At 37.7% G+C, this 13,979-nt stretch overlaps 1 protein-coding gene across 1 annotated transcript in view; it reads left to right on the top strand.

Moving 5' to 3' along the window:
* Positions 1 to 6,662: 6,662 nt before the first annotated feature.
* RCAN2 (regulator of calcineurin 2) overlaps positions 6,663 to 13,979 on the top strand; it is a gene marked incomplete at its 5' end in the record, with an annotated part of 223,896 nt that continues 216,579 nt past the window's right edge. Inside the window, one exon of the mRNA XM_079712831.1 lies at positions 6,663 to 6,887. Within this exon, the coding sequence (XP_079568957.1) occupies positions 6,663 to 6,887 (225 nt within the window). The remainder of the gene's footprint in view (positions 6,888 to 13,979) is intronic.

Below are 13,979 nucleotides of genomic sequence, written 5' to 3'. Positions count from 1 at the left end.
ATTTCCATTTATCCTATTTCCTTATTTATCCTCCTCAGCTGGCTATAACATGGAATCAAGGCACACTTTTTCCTATTTGTTGCCCTTGTTGCAAAAAGTTTTACATTCTTGTTCTTAATTTAAAAAGCAGATGAGTCGAATCTTTAATATTCTTTTGTCTAAGGAAAAATAAACTCAAACTTAAGTTGCTTTTGGAGTATGTTCTACTCAGTTTTCTTCCTTTGTAGATCATTATTTCCCATGTTTAAACATTCTTGCTTTCTAGTTTGAATAACCTGGAAGACAAAAAATATAGGCAGGTTTGTTACGAGCATCAGATAAAAGTTACAACCCTGGAGAAAGCTTTTGTTAAAGGTTATATATAAGTTCCTCTTTCTTGAGCACCTTTAAGCCCAGAGATAAACAGATGTCTCTTTTCTTGTGTATTTTCTTCCAGTCATGGAAAGATAAAAATATCAAGGTGAGAAGGGACTTTAAAAATAAATGTCAGCCAGCCATCTCCCTGGTCCTTGGATTCCCTAGGTGACATCCCACAAGATCGATATCACCTGCTCTGTGGAGCTTATTCATTGGCTGTCACTGGGACAAGTTGCTTACTTAGACATGAGGCAAGACATTTCTGTTTTAACCCGCATTGTTAAGAGATCCATGGCTCCTTTTCTTAAACTGAATTCTTTTTCTCTGGTTGACTTCTGCTTTCTTAGTGCCACACACGAAAAATATTTCCTCTTTCAGAGTTTGAAGGCAACTGTGATTTCACTCAAGAATTCTTGCCTGTGCTTCCCTATGCTTTGTCTACCCATACCCCTGTTTCTTAGATGACATGACGTTTGACCCCTCAATAAGACGGGATAGTTTCCTTAGGAAAAAATTCCAGTTCTTCTGTCCTAGGTGGTACTCAGAATCAGCCGTGTTAGTTTCTGCATGTTCAGGGGACTCAAGATTATCATCACGCCACCCCTTCCAAGGTGCCATTTACCTTTTTTCATAGATCACACATCACACTATTAATGGGGTGATTTTACTTGACAGTGAAGCTAGTATGAACATCTCCATGGATACTTACAATTTTATTTTTCCTGCCATGGCTCTCTGCTGCTCTCATGGACTTATTTGTGATCTCCCTCTCCTTCTATATCTAGTTTAAGATTGTCTAGATCAGAACTCCCGTGGGCAAAAGGCATGGCTCCCCATTCTTACGAGCTACACCCCATTCCTAGAAAGGTCATATTTTTTAGGATTCTGCAATTCAGAAATCTAAATCTCATGCATATTGTTAACACTGTGACAGTAATGGTATCCGACAGAATCAGATGTCTCTTTGAGTTCCCTTTCCCTGGATTTGTACCATATCAAAAAAAATGTTTGTTAGGAGTGAAAAGTGGGAGTTTTGGAAAGATTAATTCCTTGTGTAGAAACCCAGTAATGTCTAGATCATCTTATTTTATTGAGGGGGAGAGAATATATTCACTTACGCCGCAAATATTTATTCAGTTGCTACTTCTTTGATGCTGATCAGGCATCTTTAAGTGTCAGGTGGCTAGTCTTTGTGGTAGGAACCATACTGTCTTCATTTTAGGTCTTTTAATGTTTATTTAATAAGTTCTGTCGGGTTTTCTGAGGATCTTGGATGAAATCATTTTCACATTATAGCAAAGTAATGAAACAGTTGAGAAGCTTCCTCTCTCCAGGCTTCCTCTTCCATTAAAAGGAGTCCAATTCAATCATTTATATTTTCATTGCCACCTACTTTGTAATATTTAAATAAACAGTTATTTTTGCTCTTGGTGGTGTTGGGACAGGGGCAATGTTTTTTTTTTATTTTTAATGACTCTCTTTTGCCTTATAAATAACTTTCCTTTCTATTGGCTCTCCAACCAGACCCATACCAAATATTCAGGGGCATCCCTACTTGTGTCTCATTTTAGAGACATGGGCTTAGACCATGGACATTCACTGAAGTCTGAAACTTGTTTACAGCCTTATTAGTGGTAGATGGCAACCACCTCTGTAGTGCCAGGTTCCTCTGATCTTGACAAGCCTGTACATAGTAATAAGTCGCTTTAATTCACGTATTATTTTGGAGCCTTCAAAAGACATTCACTTGCTTCCTTTTGCTTGATATTCACAGTAGACAAGACTGCAGTCTTTCTCCATTTTGCTAACATGGAAACCACAGCCCAGAAAACATGCAACTTACAGAAGGACCAGAACCCAAGTAGGCCCCTGGAACTCTTTCCAATATTTCATATAGATGTCTCTTCTCTGCATCTCAAGAAATGTTGAGGTTCTCCCAGGGGAGACTTTATATTTTAAAAGTGGATGGTGGTTTTTCTTTTCCAGATGAGTGTAACAATGGAAATATATACTTTCTAAATGTCAAACAACAGAAGAATAGTTAAATAAATTATGACAAATCTATACACTGGGATTCTATGTGGCTATTAAAATTAATGTTTCAAAGAATATGTAATGATACAGGGAACTGCTCTTGGCTGTATCAGTGTGGGATACTAAACAGCAAGCTCCCAATTTTGTTTCAGAATTATGCATTAAAAAAAAAAACACTGGAACTAAATATACCAAAATATTAACGGAGTTTTCTGGATAGCAGGATTATGGTTTTCTTTTCTTTTTTTATACCTTTCTGATTTTTCCAGTTTTTTCTTCAGTGAACTCATATAATCAAAAAAACATACATGTTATCTTAGTTATACTCCACAAATTTTTACTTTTAGCTAAAGGAATCCTTTGAGTGGTTCTTGTTATCTTTCATTTTAAAAATTACATCTGAGGGCTTCCCTGGTGGCACAGTGGTTGAGAGTCCGCCTGCCAATGCAGGGGACACGGGTTCATGCCCCGGTCTGGGAAGATCCCACATGCCGCGGAGTGGCTAGGCCCATGAGCCATGGCCGCTGAGCCTGAGCATCCGGAGCCTGTGCTCCGCAGCAGGAGAGGCCACAACAGTGAGAGGCCCACGTACCGCAAAAAAAAAATAAATAAATAAAAATAAAAATTACATCTGAAATGAGTGGGTTAATTTATATTATTAGTGTATACATTTGAAATAAATAACATATTTTTAGAGTATATATTTTAAGTCGATCATTGTAACTCACTTGCTGGTCTGTTTTTTCCTGACAGTGACCCCTTTTTACATAATTCATTAACTCAGTCAAATATTTTGAGGGCTTTCTAGATGTACCACACTGAAGATATCTTGGATGAAGGCAGCTCAGTCTCTGCTCTCAAGAAATACCATTCTGGTTGGAGATATAGTAGTCGCAGTGTAGAATGAACTGTGCGAGGGCTAGGCTGGTACTCAGGGACTGCAAAGAAAGGATGCTAACTAAATTCATGGGTCCTGGGGGAGGTCGGGGAACCCTCCTGGAAGAGTTGCCTTTTGAGCTGAAAGCAGCTGTTCTCTTTTGGATGACCAACCTCAGATTTAGAAATAATGACAACATAAGTAAATCTTCTTAAGCTATGTAGGCAGTTGTTGCTGGAATTCTTTTAATCTTCAGCATTTCCTTTCTGTCTGTTTATGTGGGTTTACTAGAGGTTAGTGGTTATACCAAAGCATAATAGTCTTGCTCTGAGATGATCCTAATGATGTGCTTTTATAGTGTTTCCGAGTACATATCCTTTTACGAGTGATTAACACTGATTTTGATCACTTTTTTTTTCATCCCTATTTAATTCCTCCGCCTCTTCCTACTTAGCAGAGGGAGACAGATAGGGTTTTTTGTTCCTGTTTTACAAACATAAATGGAGTCATAGAATGATCAATAGATTTCTCCAAATTATGAGGTGAGTCAGCAGTGGAACCGGGAAGAGAAACCAGGGTTTCTTTGTCCAACGCTCTGACTTCTAAAGTATTTCTCCATGTAAGTAGAATAAGTTGTTTGCCAAAAATGCATTCACCTTTTAAATCTTTACTGAAAGTAATGAGCTTAAAATAAAGTCTTACAAAGGTAATCGTATTGTTACAGCTTAGAACAGAAGTTAAGGCTATTTGGGTAGATTAAAATGAGTCCTGAGTGAGGCTTAATATTTGGTCTATTTAATTAATTTGTTCAGCAATGGATTTTAATTCTCTTTGAAAAAAAGAATAATTGAAACAGTCTCAGACCCGTTTAAGAACATTATGGGATCCATTCTGATTAATTTTAAAAATGTTAACTAAGAAGGACAGGATTAAAAATGAAATCAAAATTGACAATATCTATATTTCATGATACTGGATGATTGTAACTTTATTATCAAAAGGTTTTCCTATAATCCATTGATGAAAATACACTGGACCCTGGAACAAGATGGGTTTGAACTGTGCAGGTCCACGTATACACAGAATTTTTTCACTGAGTACGTTCCACAGGATCGGAGGTTGGTTGAATCCGCAGATGTGGAACCCTATATAAGGAGGGCCGACTCTAAAGTTATACTTGAATTTTCAACTGTGTGGTCTCTTGGTGCCCTGACCCCCATGTTGTTCAAGGGTCACCTGTAAAAGTGTCTTAATGTTCTTTGTTATTATTTTTACTATTAAAATAATTAGTACTCTAATAATAATGTGATAGGCATTATGCATATTATGCTAAAATATCTGAAGCAACAGTGTAAATGAATATGAAGGGAAGTAAATACTTTTAAGTACTTCATTGAAATTTTTTCTTCTAATTAAAAATAGTCATAGGGAATTCATCCAGTGGTTAGGACTCTGCACTTTCACTGCCAAGGGCCTGGGTTCAGTCCCTGGTCAGGAAACTAAGATCTCACAAGCTGTGGAAGTGTGGCCAAAAAATAATAATAAAAAAAATTAAAAAAAAAAAAAAACTAAAAATGTGCATGTATTTTGAATTTATTATGGAAAAAAATAAAGCTTAAACCATGTACCATATTTTTATTTAAAATACGTATTTTATTGATTTAAATATAGAAAATGTTGCATTAATTGGAGTTTTGAGAACTTTAGAATACAGCAATGGTTCTATTATATTTTATATAGAATTACATTTTTATTTTCCACAATTGTAGTGATCTAATTTTTGAGTTATTATTTCAAATTCTTTAATTTTTGGCTCCTGTTCCCAACTAGGCCTAAGATTTTACATGTAATGCATCATTTATATTGCCATCAAATTCTGTTTATCAGGATGCCATTTAGGCTTTGTTTCTAGGAAAAATGAAAAAACAACCTCATCACAATGCTGCATTCAGAGTTCAAGAGAGATATGGGTAGAAACCCATACTTGTGTGGGGATCTAGAATTTATGTCTTACCTAAACTTGACGAGGCCAGAGTGACACTTTGTGGTACTGCCTTTCTGTCTTTTACCCTGAGGTTCTGTATTGCTGGGATTAGGGGAAACAGAGGATGATCTAGCAGCCACATTGTAATTGCCAGGCAGTCTTATCTGGGTACCCGTGGGCAAGTTATTTCACCTTCTGGGACTTTAATCACTGATCTTTGAACAGAATAGTATGATAGACATGAAAATAGATACAAAGGAAAAATATAGACATTGACTGTTGTTGAAGTATGCAGGAAAGCTGATGAAATCTATTGAATTATGTACCAGTATCAAAAATTGGAAAAAGTCTCCAACTGGCTGCAGTTGGGTAGAATTTTGAATGTAAGGGGTAATGAAATAATAGAATCATGGAACACAGGTAGATGAGATTAATACTGGAAAGCTTCACATTGGGGACTCTGAGGGTGGGGAATCTGTATACCTTGGATCAGCAAAGATAGTACTGATTTTTTAAGATCCAGAGTTCACAAATTAGAGTAATTACCCCAGGCAGAAGAGGGTGTGTGTGTGTCTGTGTGTGTCTTTGTGTGTCTGTGTGTGTGTCTGTGTGTCCTCATTTGGATAGATGATTAACTATTAGAGTTACCCTAATCAGGATTCAGGGGGTGATGAAATAGGTTATACTTCCTTAAATATAGACTTGCAGTAATTTTGATCTGCTTCATTTCCGTGGTATAGGAGAGCAGACTTTCGTGCCAAACTCCCTGAGTTTGAATCCTAGTCATGCCATTTTGTCATGGACCCTGTCAAAGTTACTTAATTGCTTTGTTCCTTAGTTTTTCCCCTCCGTAAAATGGGGATAATATTGGTACCAACCACATAGATGGAGATTTGATAGGTCAGTTAAGGCACGCAAATCATTTAGAATCATTCCTGGAACTCAAGAAGTGATAAGCATTAGCAGTAATGGTCGTGGTATTATATAATTCATCATGTAACTTATCAAAGCACCTTCCTATGTGCATTTTTGTCTGAATCCATTTGATTCTCTTAAGGAAGCAAGGCTCAGAGAACTTAGGTAACTTTCCAAGGTTCCCAATCTAGTAAACACTGAACAGCTAGGCTGGAGCCCCTGGCCTCCAACTCCAGTCCTGCTCAAGTGGGTTTTTTCTTTGCCCATAGCTGGGACTGGATTCTTGCCCAGAAGCAGAGCTGTGTGGGAAGTTGTAACTCAGAGATCAAGGGGAAGATGTGAACTTGCTGGGTCTTCCCCCTTCTAATAGCCCCTGCTTCTCTTCCTAACTACACTCCCCTCTCTGCCCCAGACACTCCAGAACTGCGACCTTCGAACCAAGCTTTAAGGAATCGAATCCTACTCTAACATGCATCCGTCTCTGTATCCTCAGGAATGAGGGGAGACTCTTATTTCATTGGGATGAGGAGCCTGGGGCAGCAGGGGCACATCCCAGAAGATGGAGGACTCTTCCTGCTCTGCTGCATAGACAGAGACTGGGCTGTGACTCAGTGTTTCACGGAGGAGGCCTTTCAAGCAATCACGGACTTCACGGACCTCCCGAACTCACTGTTTGCATGCAACGTCCACCAGTCGGTGTTTGAAGGGGATGAGAGCAAGGTAAGAAGCCTTTCTGCTCCTGAAACAGGGGGAGATGTGGCATTATCCCCCCAATATTTCCACTGCTTCTTTGTGGTTAATGTTTGGAAGTTTTTGAAAATGTTTACTTGGCACTCTTCTTGGCATATATAGCAAGAGCAGAAAAGCCTGTTCTATTATCAGTTGACATTGGAGGTACACACAACAAGGTTGTATGGGAGACTGTGTTGAATCAGATCTTGATGTCTGCCACTCAGAGGTCTGTCTAACAATGGTGTTGGGAATAGTGATTGCAGGGGATACCCCTTGGGCTAGGAAGCAGATGTTGTTAAAAAAAAAAGTTTTATTTCCCCCTATTCTGCCCAAAACTTAATTTGCCTTTCCCTACGCAGCACAAGCTCTCTTTCCCCCTTACTCTTCCTGCAGTTTGATGACTGTTCTAACAATAGTTTCTTAAATTGGGCCCCAAGTCCTGCAGCACTTATTAGAAAGGTAAATTGGTTGGCCATATGAGACTTGCTTTGCTCAAGTGGATAGAATTGTTTTGGGTGTGTTGTAAGAATTTGCGTGAAAATGCTTAACTCCTTGATTTGAAATAATTAGGGAATGAGGTTGTCTATGTACAAGCATTTTCCAGAATATGAAGCTTCCATTTTAAGAGTCAGCTTGATTTAGTGGAAGCATTCTTGGCCACCAGAGTAAATATTCCTTTTGGAGGTCTTGCGAAAGTTTACTTCGGATTTCTCTGACGTTTTAACAGCAGAGTCTAAATGGATCAAACCTTCCCTTATGGATTTCTAATTGTAAAATCCATTACTAGGCTACGTTGTAAAACATAGCCAACATTTTTTGGGGGAAAGAGCCTTTCTTTTTCTACATTAAAGTATGGCTCTGTGTGAGATTAAGAGAAGGATTTATGATCGCTGTTTCACAAACTTGGACTGTTTTTGCCAACTGCTGAAGTCCAAACTCTGTTGCCTGAGCACAATTACTGGAAGTCTTTGTTCTGAATTTTATTGGTTTTGTAAGCAATCTTGATAGCCCAGAGGATTAGGAATTATTTCAAGCCATATAAAGGTAGTTTTATAATAATATTATTTTGGAGTTGAACAGTTGAAATGATGGGCTAAAAATAACTTGAAGTCCAAGGAATTATATGTGATTAGAACATCCAGAGTTATCATCAGCAGACTATTTGAAGTAAAAAAATGACACATAGCCTTTTTGAAAGAAACTGGGAATTTTGCTCATGGATTATAACCAGGTTATAACACAGATTATAATTTATTCAGAGCAAGTCATTTCCCCTGAAATCTACCTGATGTTAACTATGAAACAAAGTTCTGTGTTTTCTTGTTCTCTCATCTATTTAAATATCAACAATGGGAAGGATTTTCCTTAGAGTTTTTTTTACGTTAACATCTTTATTGGAGTCTAATTGTTTTACAGTTGTGTGTTAGTTTCTGCTTTATAACAAAGTGAGTCAGTTATACATATCCATATATCCCCATATCTCCTCCATCTTGCATCTCCCTCCCACCCTCCCTATCCCACCCCTCTAGGGGGTCACAAAGCACTAAGCTGATCTCCCTGTGCTATGCGGAGGCTTCCCACTAGCTATCTATCTTACATTAAGTAGTTTATAAAAGTCCATGCCACTCTCTCATTTTGTCCCAGCTTACCCTTGTCCCCACCATGCCCTCAAGTCTGTTCTCTACGTCTGTGTCTTTAATCCTGTCCTGCCCCTAGGTTCTTCAGTACCTTTTTTTTTTTAGATTCCATATCTATGTGTTAGCATACAGTATTTGTTTTTCTCTTTCTGACTTACTTCACTCTGTATGACAGACTCTAGGTCCATCCACCTCATTACAAATAACTCAATCTCGTTTCTTTTTATGGCTGAGTAATATTCCATTGTATATATGTGCTACATCTTCTTTATCCATCATCCTTTGATAGACGCTTAGGTTGCTTCCATGTCCTGGCTATTGTAAATAGAGCTGCAATGAACATTGTGGTACATGACTCTTTTTGAATTATGGTTTTCTCGGGGTATATGCCCAGTAGTGGGATTGTTGGGTCATATGGTAGTTCTATTTGTAGTTTTTTAAGGAACCTCCATACTGTTCTCCATAGTGGCTGGATCAGTTTACATTCCCACCAACAGTGCAAGAGTGTTCCCTTTTCTCCACACCCTCTCCAGCATTTGTTGTTTGCAGATTTTCTGATGATGCCCATTCTAACTGGTGTGAGGTAATACCTCATTGTAGTTTTGATTTGCATTTCTCTACTGATTAGTGATGTTGAGCATCCTTTCATGTGTTTGTTAGCTATCTGTAGTCTTTTTTGGAGAAATGTCTATTTAGGTCTTCTGCCCATTTTTGGATTGGGTTGTTTGTTTTTTTGATATTGAGCTGCATGAGCTGCTTGTAAATTTTGGAGATTAATCCTTTGTCAGTTGCTTCATTGGCAAATATTTTCTCCCATTCTGAGGGTTGTCTTTTCATCTTGTTTATGGTTTCCTTTGCAGTGCTAAAGCTTTGAAGTTTCATTAGGTCCCATTTGTTTATTTTTGTTTTTATTTCCATTTCTCTAGGAGGTGGGTCCAAAAGGATCTTGCTGTGATTTATGTCATAGAGTGTTCTGCCTATGTTTTCCTCTAAGGTTTTTATAGTGTCCGGCCTTACATTTAGGTCTTTAATCCATTTTGAGTTTATTTTTGTGTATGGTGTTAGGGAGTGTTCTAATTTCATTCTTTTACATGTGGCTGTCCACTTTTCCCAGCACCACTTATTGAAGAGACTGTCTTTTCTCCACTGTATATTCTTGCCTCCTTTATCAAAGATAAGGTGATCATACGTGCATGGGTTTATCTCTGTGCTTTCTATCCTGTTCCATTGATCTATATTTCTGTTTTTGTGCCAGTTACATACTGTCTTGATTATTGTAGCTTTGTAGTATAGTCTGAAATCCGGGAGCCTGATTCCTCCAGCTCCATGTTTCTTTCTCAAGATTGCTTTGGCCATTTGGGGTCTTTTGTGTTTCCATACAAATTGTGAAATTTTTTGTCCTAGTTCTGTGAAAAATGCCATTGGTAGTTTGATAGGGATTGCATTGAATCTGTACATTGCTTTGGGTAGTATAGTCATTTTCACAATGTTGAGTCTTCCAATCCAAGAACATGGTATATCTCTCCATCTGTTTGTATCATCTTTAATTTCTTTCATCAGTGTCTTATAGTATTCTGCATGCAGGTCTTTTGTCTCCATAGGTAGGCTTATTCCTAGGCATTTTATTCTTTTTGTTGCAGTGGTAACTGGGAGTGTTTCCTTAATTTCTCTTTCAGATTTTTCATCATTAGTGTATAGGAATGCAAGAGATTTCTGTACATTAATTTTGTATCTGCTACTATACCAAATTCATTGATTAGCTCTAGTAGTTTTCTGGTAGCACCTTTATGAGTCTCTATGTATAGTAGCATGTCGTCTGCAAACAGTGACGGCTTCACTTCTTCTTTTCCAATTTGGATTCCTTTTATTTCTTTTTCTTCTCTTATTGCTGTGGCTAAAACTTCCAAAACTATGTTGAATAATAGTGGTGAGAGTGGAGAACCTTGTCTTGTTCCTGATCTTAGAGGAAATGGTTTCAGTTTTTCACCATTGAGAATGATGTTGGCTGTGGGTTTGTCATATATGGCCTTTATTATGTTGAGGTAGGTTCTCTCTATGCCTACTTTTCTGGAGGGTTTTTATCATAAATGGGTGTTGAATTTTGTCGAATGCTTTTTCTGCATCTATTGAGATGATCATATGGTTTTTCTCCTTCAATTTGTTAATATGGTGTATCACATTGATTGACTTGCATATATTGAAAAATCCTTGCATTCCTGGGATAAACCTCACTTGATCATGGTGTACGATCCTTTTAATGTGCTGTTGGATTCTGTTTGCCAGTATTTTGTTGAGGATTTTTGCATCTATGTTCATCAGTGATACTGGCCTCTGCTTTTCTTTCTTTGTGACATCTTTGTCTGGTTTTGGTACCTGGGTGATGGTCGCCTCTTAGAATGATTTTGAGAGTGTTCCTCCCTCTGCTGTATTCTGTAAGAGTTTGGGAAGGATAGGTGTTAGCTCTTCTCTAAACGTTTGATAGAATTCTCCTGTGAAGCCATCTGGTTCTGGGTTTTTATTTGTTGGAAGATTTTTAATCACAGTTTTAATTTCAGTGCTTGTGATTGGTCTGTTTATATTTTCTGTTTCTTCCTGGTTCAGTCTTGGAAGGTTGTGCTTTTCGAAGAATTTGTCCATTTCTTCCAGGTTGTCCATATTATTGGCATATAGTTTCTTGTTGTAATCTCTCATGATCCTTTGTATTTCTGCAGTGTCAGTTGTTAGTTCTCCTTTTTCATTTCTAATTCTGTTGATTTGAGTCTCTCCCTTTTTTCCTTGATGAGTCTGGCTAATGGTTTATCAATTTTGTTTATCTTCCCAGATAACCACGTTTTAGTTTTAGTGAACTTTGCTATCATTTCCTTCATTTCTTTTTCATTTATTTCTGATCTGGTCTTTATGATTTCTTTCCTTCTGCTAACTTTGCCATTTTTTGTTGTTCTTCTTCTTCTTTCTCTGATTCCTTTAGGTGTAAGGTTAGGTTGTTTATTTGAGATGTTTCTTGTTTCCTGCAGTAGGATTGTATTGCTATAAACTTCCCTCTTAGAACAGCTTTTGCTGCATCCCATAGGTTTGGGTTGTCGTACTTTCATTGTCATTTGTTTCTGGGTATTTTCTGATGTCCTCTTTGATTTCTTCAGTGATCTCTTGGTTATTAAGTAGTGTATTGTTTAGCCTCCATGTGTTTGTATTTTTTACTGATTTTTTCCTGTAATTGGTATCTAGTCTCATAGCATTGTGGTTGGAAAAGATACTTGATATGATTTCAATTTTCTTAAATTTACCAAGGCTTGATTTGTGACCCAAGATATGATCTATCCTGGAGAATGTTCCATGAGCACTTGAGAAGAAAGTGTATTCTGTTGTTTTTGCATGGAACGTCCTCTAAATATCAATTAAGTCCATCTTGTTTAATGTATCATTTAAAGCTTGTGTTTCTTTACTTATTTTCATTTTGAATGGTCTGTCCATTGGTGAAAGTGGGTTGTTAAAGTCCCCTACTATGATTGTGTTACTGTCAATTTCCCCTTTCTTGGCTGTTAGCATTTGCCTTATATATTGAGGTGCTCCTATGTTGGGTGCATAAATATTTACAATTGTTATATCTTCTTCTTGGATTGATGCCTTGATCATTATGTAGTGTCCTTCTTTGTCTCTTGTAATAGTCTGTATTTTAAAGTCTATTTTGTCTGATAGGAGAATTGCTACTCCATGTTTCTTTTGATTTCCATTTGCATGGAATATCTTTTTCCATCCCCTCACTTTCAGTCTGTATGTGTCCCTAGGTCTGAAGTGGGTCTCTTGTAGACAGCATATATACAGATCTTATTTTGTATCCATTCAGCCACTCTATGTCTCTTGGTTGGAGCAATTAATCCATTTACATGTAAGGTAATTATCAAAATGTATGTTCTTATTACCATTTTCTTAATTGTTTTGGGTTTGTTATTTTATGTCTTTTCCTTCTCTTGTGTTTCCTGCCTAGAGTAGTTCCTTTAGCATTTGTTGTAAAGCTGGTTTGCTAGTGCTGAATTCTCTTAGCATTTGCTTGTTTGTAAAGGTTTAATTTTTCCATGAATCTGAATGAGATCCTTGCTGGGTAGAGTAATCTTGGTTGTAGGCTCTTCCCTTTCATCACTTTAAATATGTCCTGTCACTCTCTTCTAGCTTACAGAATTTCTGCTGAAAGATCAGCTGTTAACCATATGGGGATTCTCTTGTATGTTATTTGTTGTTTTTTTCCTTGCTGCTTTTATTATTTTTTCTTTGTAGTTAATATTTATAGTTTGATTAATATGTGTCTTGGCTTGTTTCTCCTTGGATTTATCCTGTATGGGACTCTCTGTGCTTCCTGGACTTGATTGACTATTTCCTTTCCCATATTAGGGAAGTTTTCAACTATAATCTCTTCAAATATTTTCTCAATACTTTTCTTTTTCTCTTCTTCTTCTGGGACCCCTATAATTCGAATGTTGGTGCATTTAACCTTGCCCTAGAGGTCTCTGAGGCTGTCCTCAATTCTTTTCATTCTTTTTTCTTTATTCTGCTCTGCAGTAGTTATTTCCACTATTTTATCTTCCAGGTCCCTTATCTGTTCTTCTGCCTCAGTTATTCTGCTATTGATTCCTTCTAGAGAATTTTTAATTTCATTTATTGTGTTGTTCATCATTGTTTGTTTGCTGTTTAGTTCTTCTAGGTCCTTGTTAAACATTTCTTTTATTTTCTCCATTTTATTTCCAAGATTTTGTGTCATCCTTACTATCATTACTCTGAATTCTTTTTCAGGTAGACTGCCTATTTCCTCTTCATTTGTTAGGTCTGGTGGGTTTTTACCTTGCTCCTTCATCTGCTGTGTGTTTCTCTGTCTTCTCATTTTGCTTAACTTACTGTGTTTGTGGGCTCTTTTTCACAGGCTGCAGGTTTGTAGTTCCCGTTGTTTTTGGTGTCTGCCCTCAGTGGCTAAGGTTGGCTCAGTGGGTTGTGTAGGCTTCCTGGTGGAGGGGACTGGTGCCTGTGTTTTGGTGGGTGAGGCTAGATCTTGTCTTTCTGGTGGGCAGGGCCACATCCGGTGGTGTGTTATGGGGTGTCTGTGACCTTATTATGATTTTAGGCAGCCTCTCTGCTAATGGGTGGGATTGTGTTTCTATCTTGCTAGTTGTTTGGCATAGGGTGTCCAGCACTGTAGCTTGCTGGTCGTTGAGTGGAGGTGGATCTTAGCATTGAGATGGAGATCTCTGGGAGAGCCTTTGCCATTTGATATCATGTGGAGCCAGGAGGTCTCTGGTGGACCAATGTCCTGAACTTGGCTCTCCCACCTCAGAGGCACAGGCCTGACACCCGTCCAGAGCACCAAGACCCTTTCAGCCATACGGCTCAGAAGAAAAGGGAGAAAAAAAGAAAGAAGAAAGAATAAAATAAAATAAAGTAAAATAAAATAAAAGTT

The sequence above is a fragment of the Hyperoodon ampullatus genome (genome assembly GCF_949752795.1).
Source record: "Hyperoodon ampullatus genome assembly, chromosome: 10".
Classification (NCBI taxonomy): Eukaryota; Metazoa; Chordata; class Mammalia; order Artiodactyla; family Ziphiidae; genus Hyperoodon; species Hyperoodon ampullatus.
This window is presented reverse-complemented; position numbering and strand designations above follow the sequence as displayed.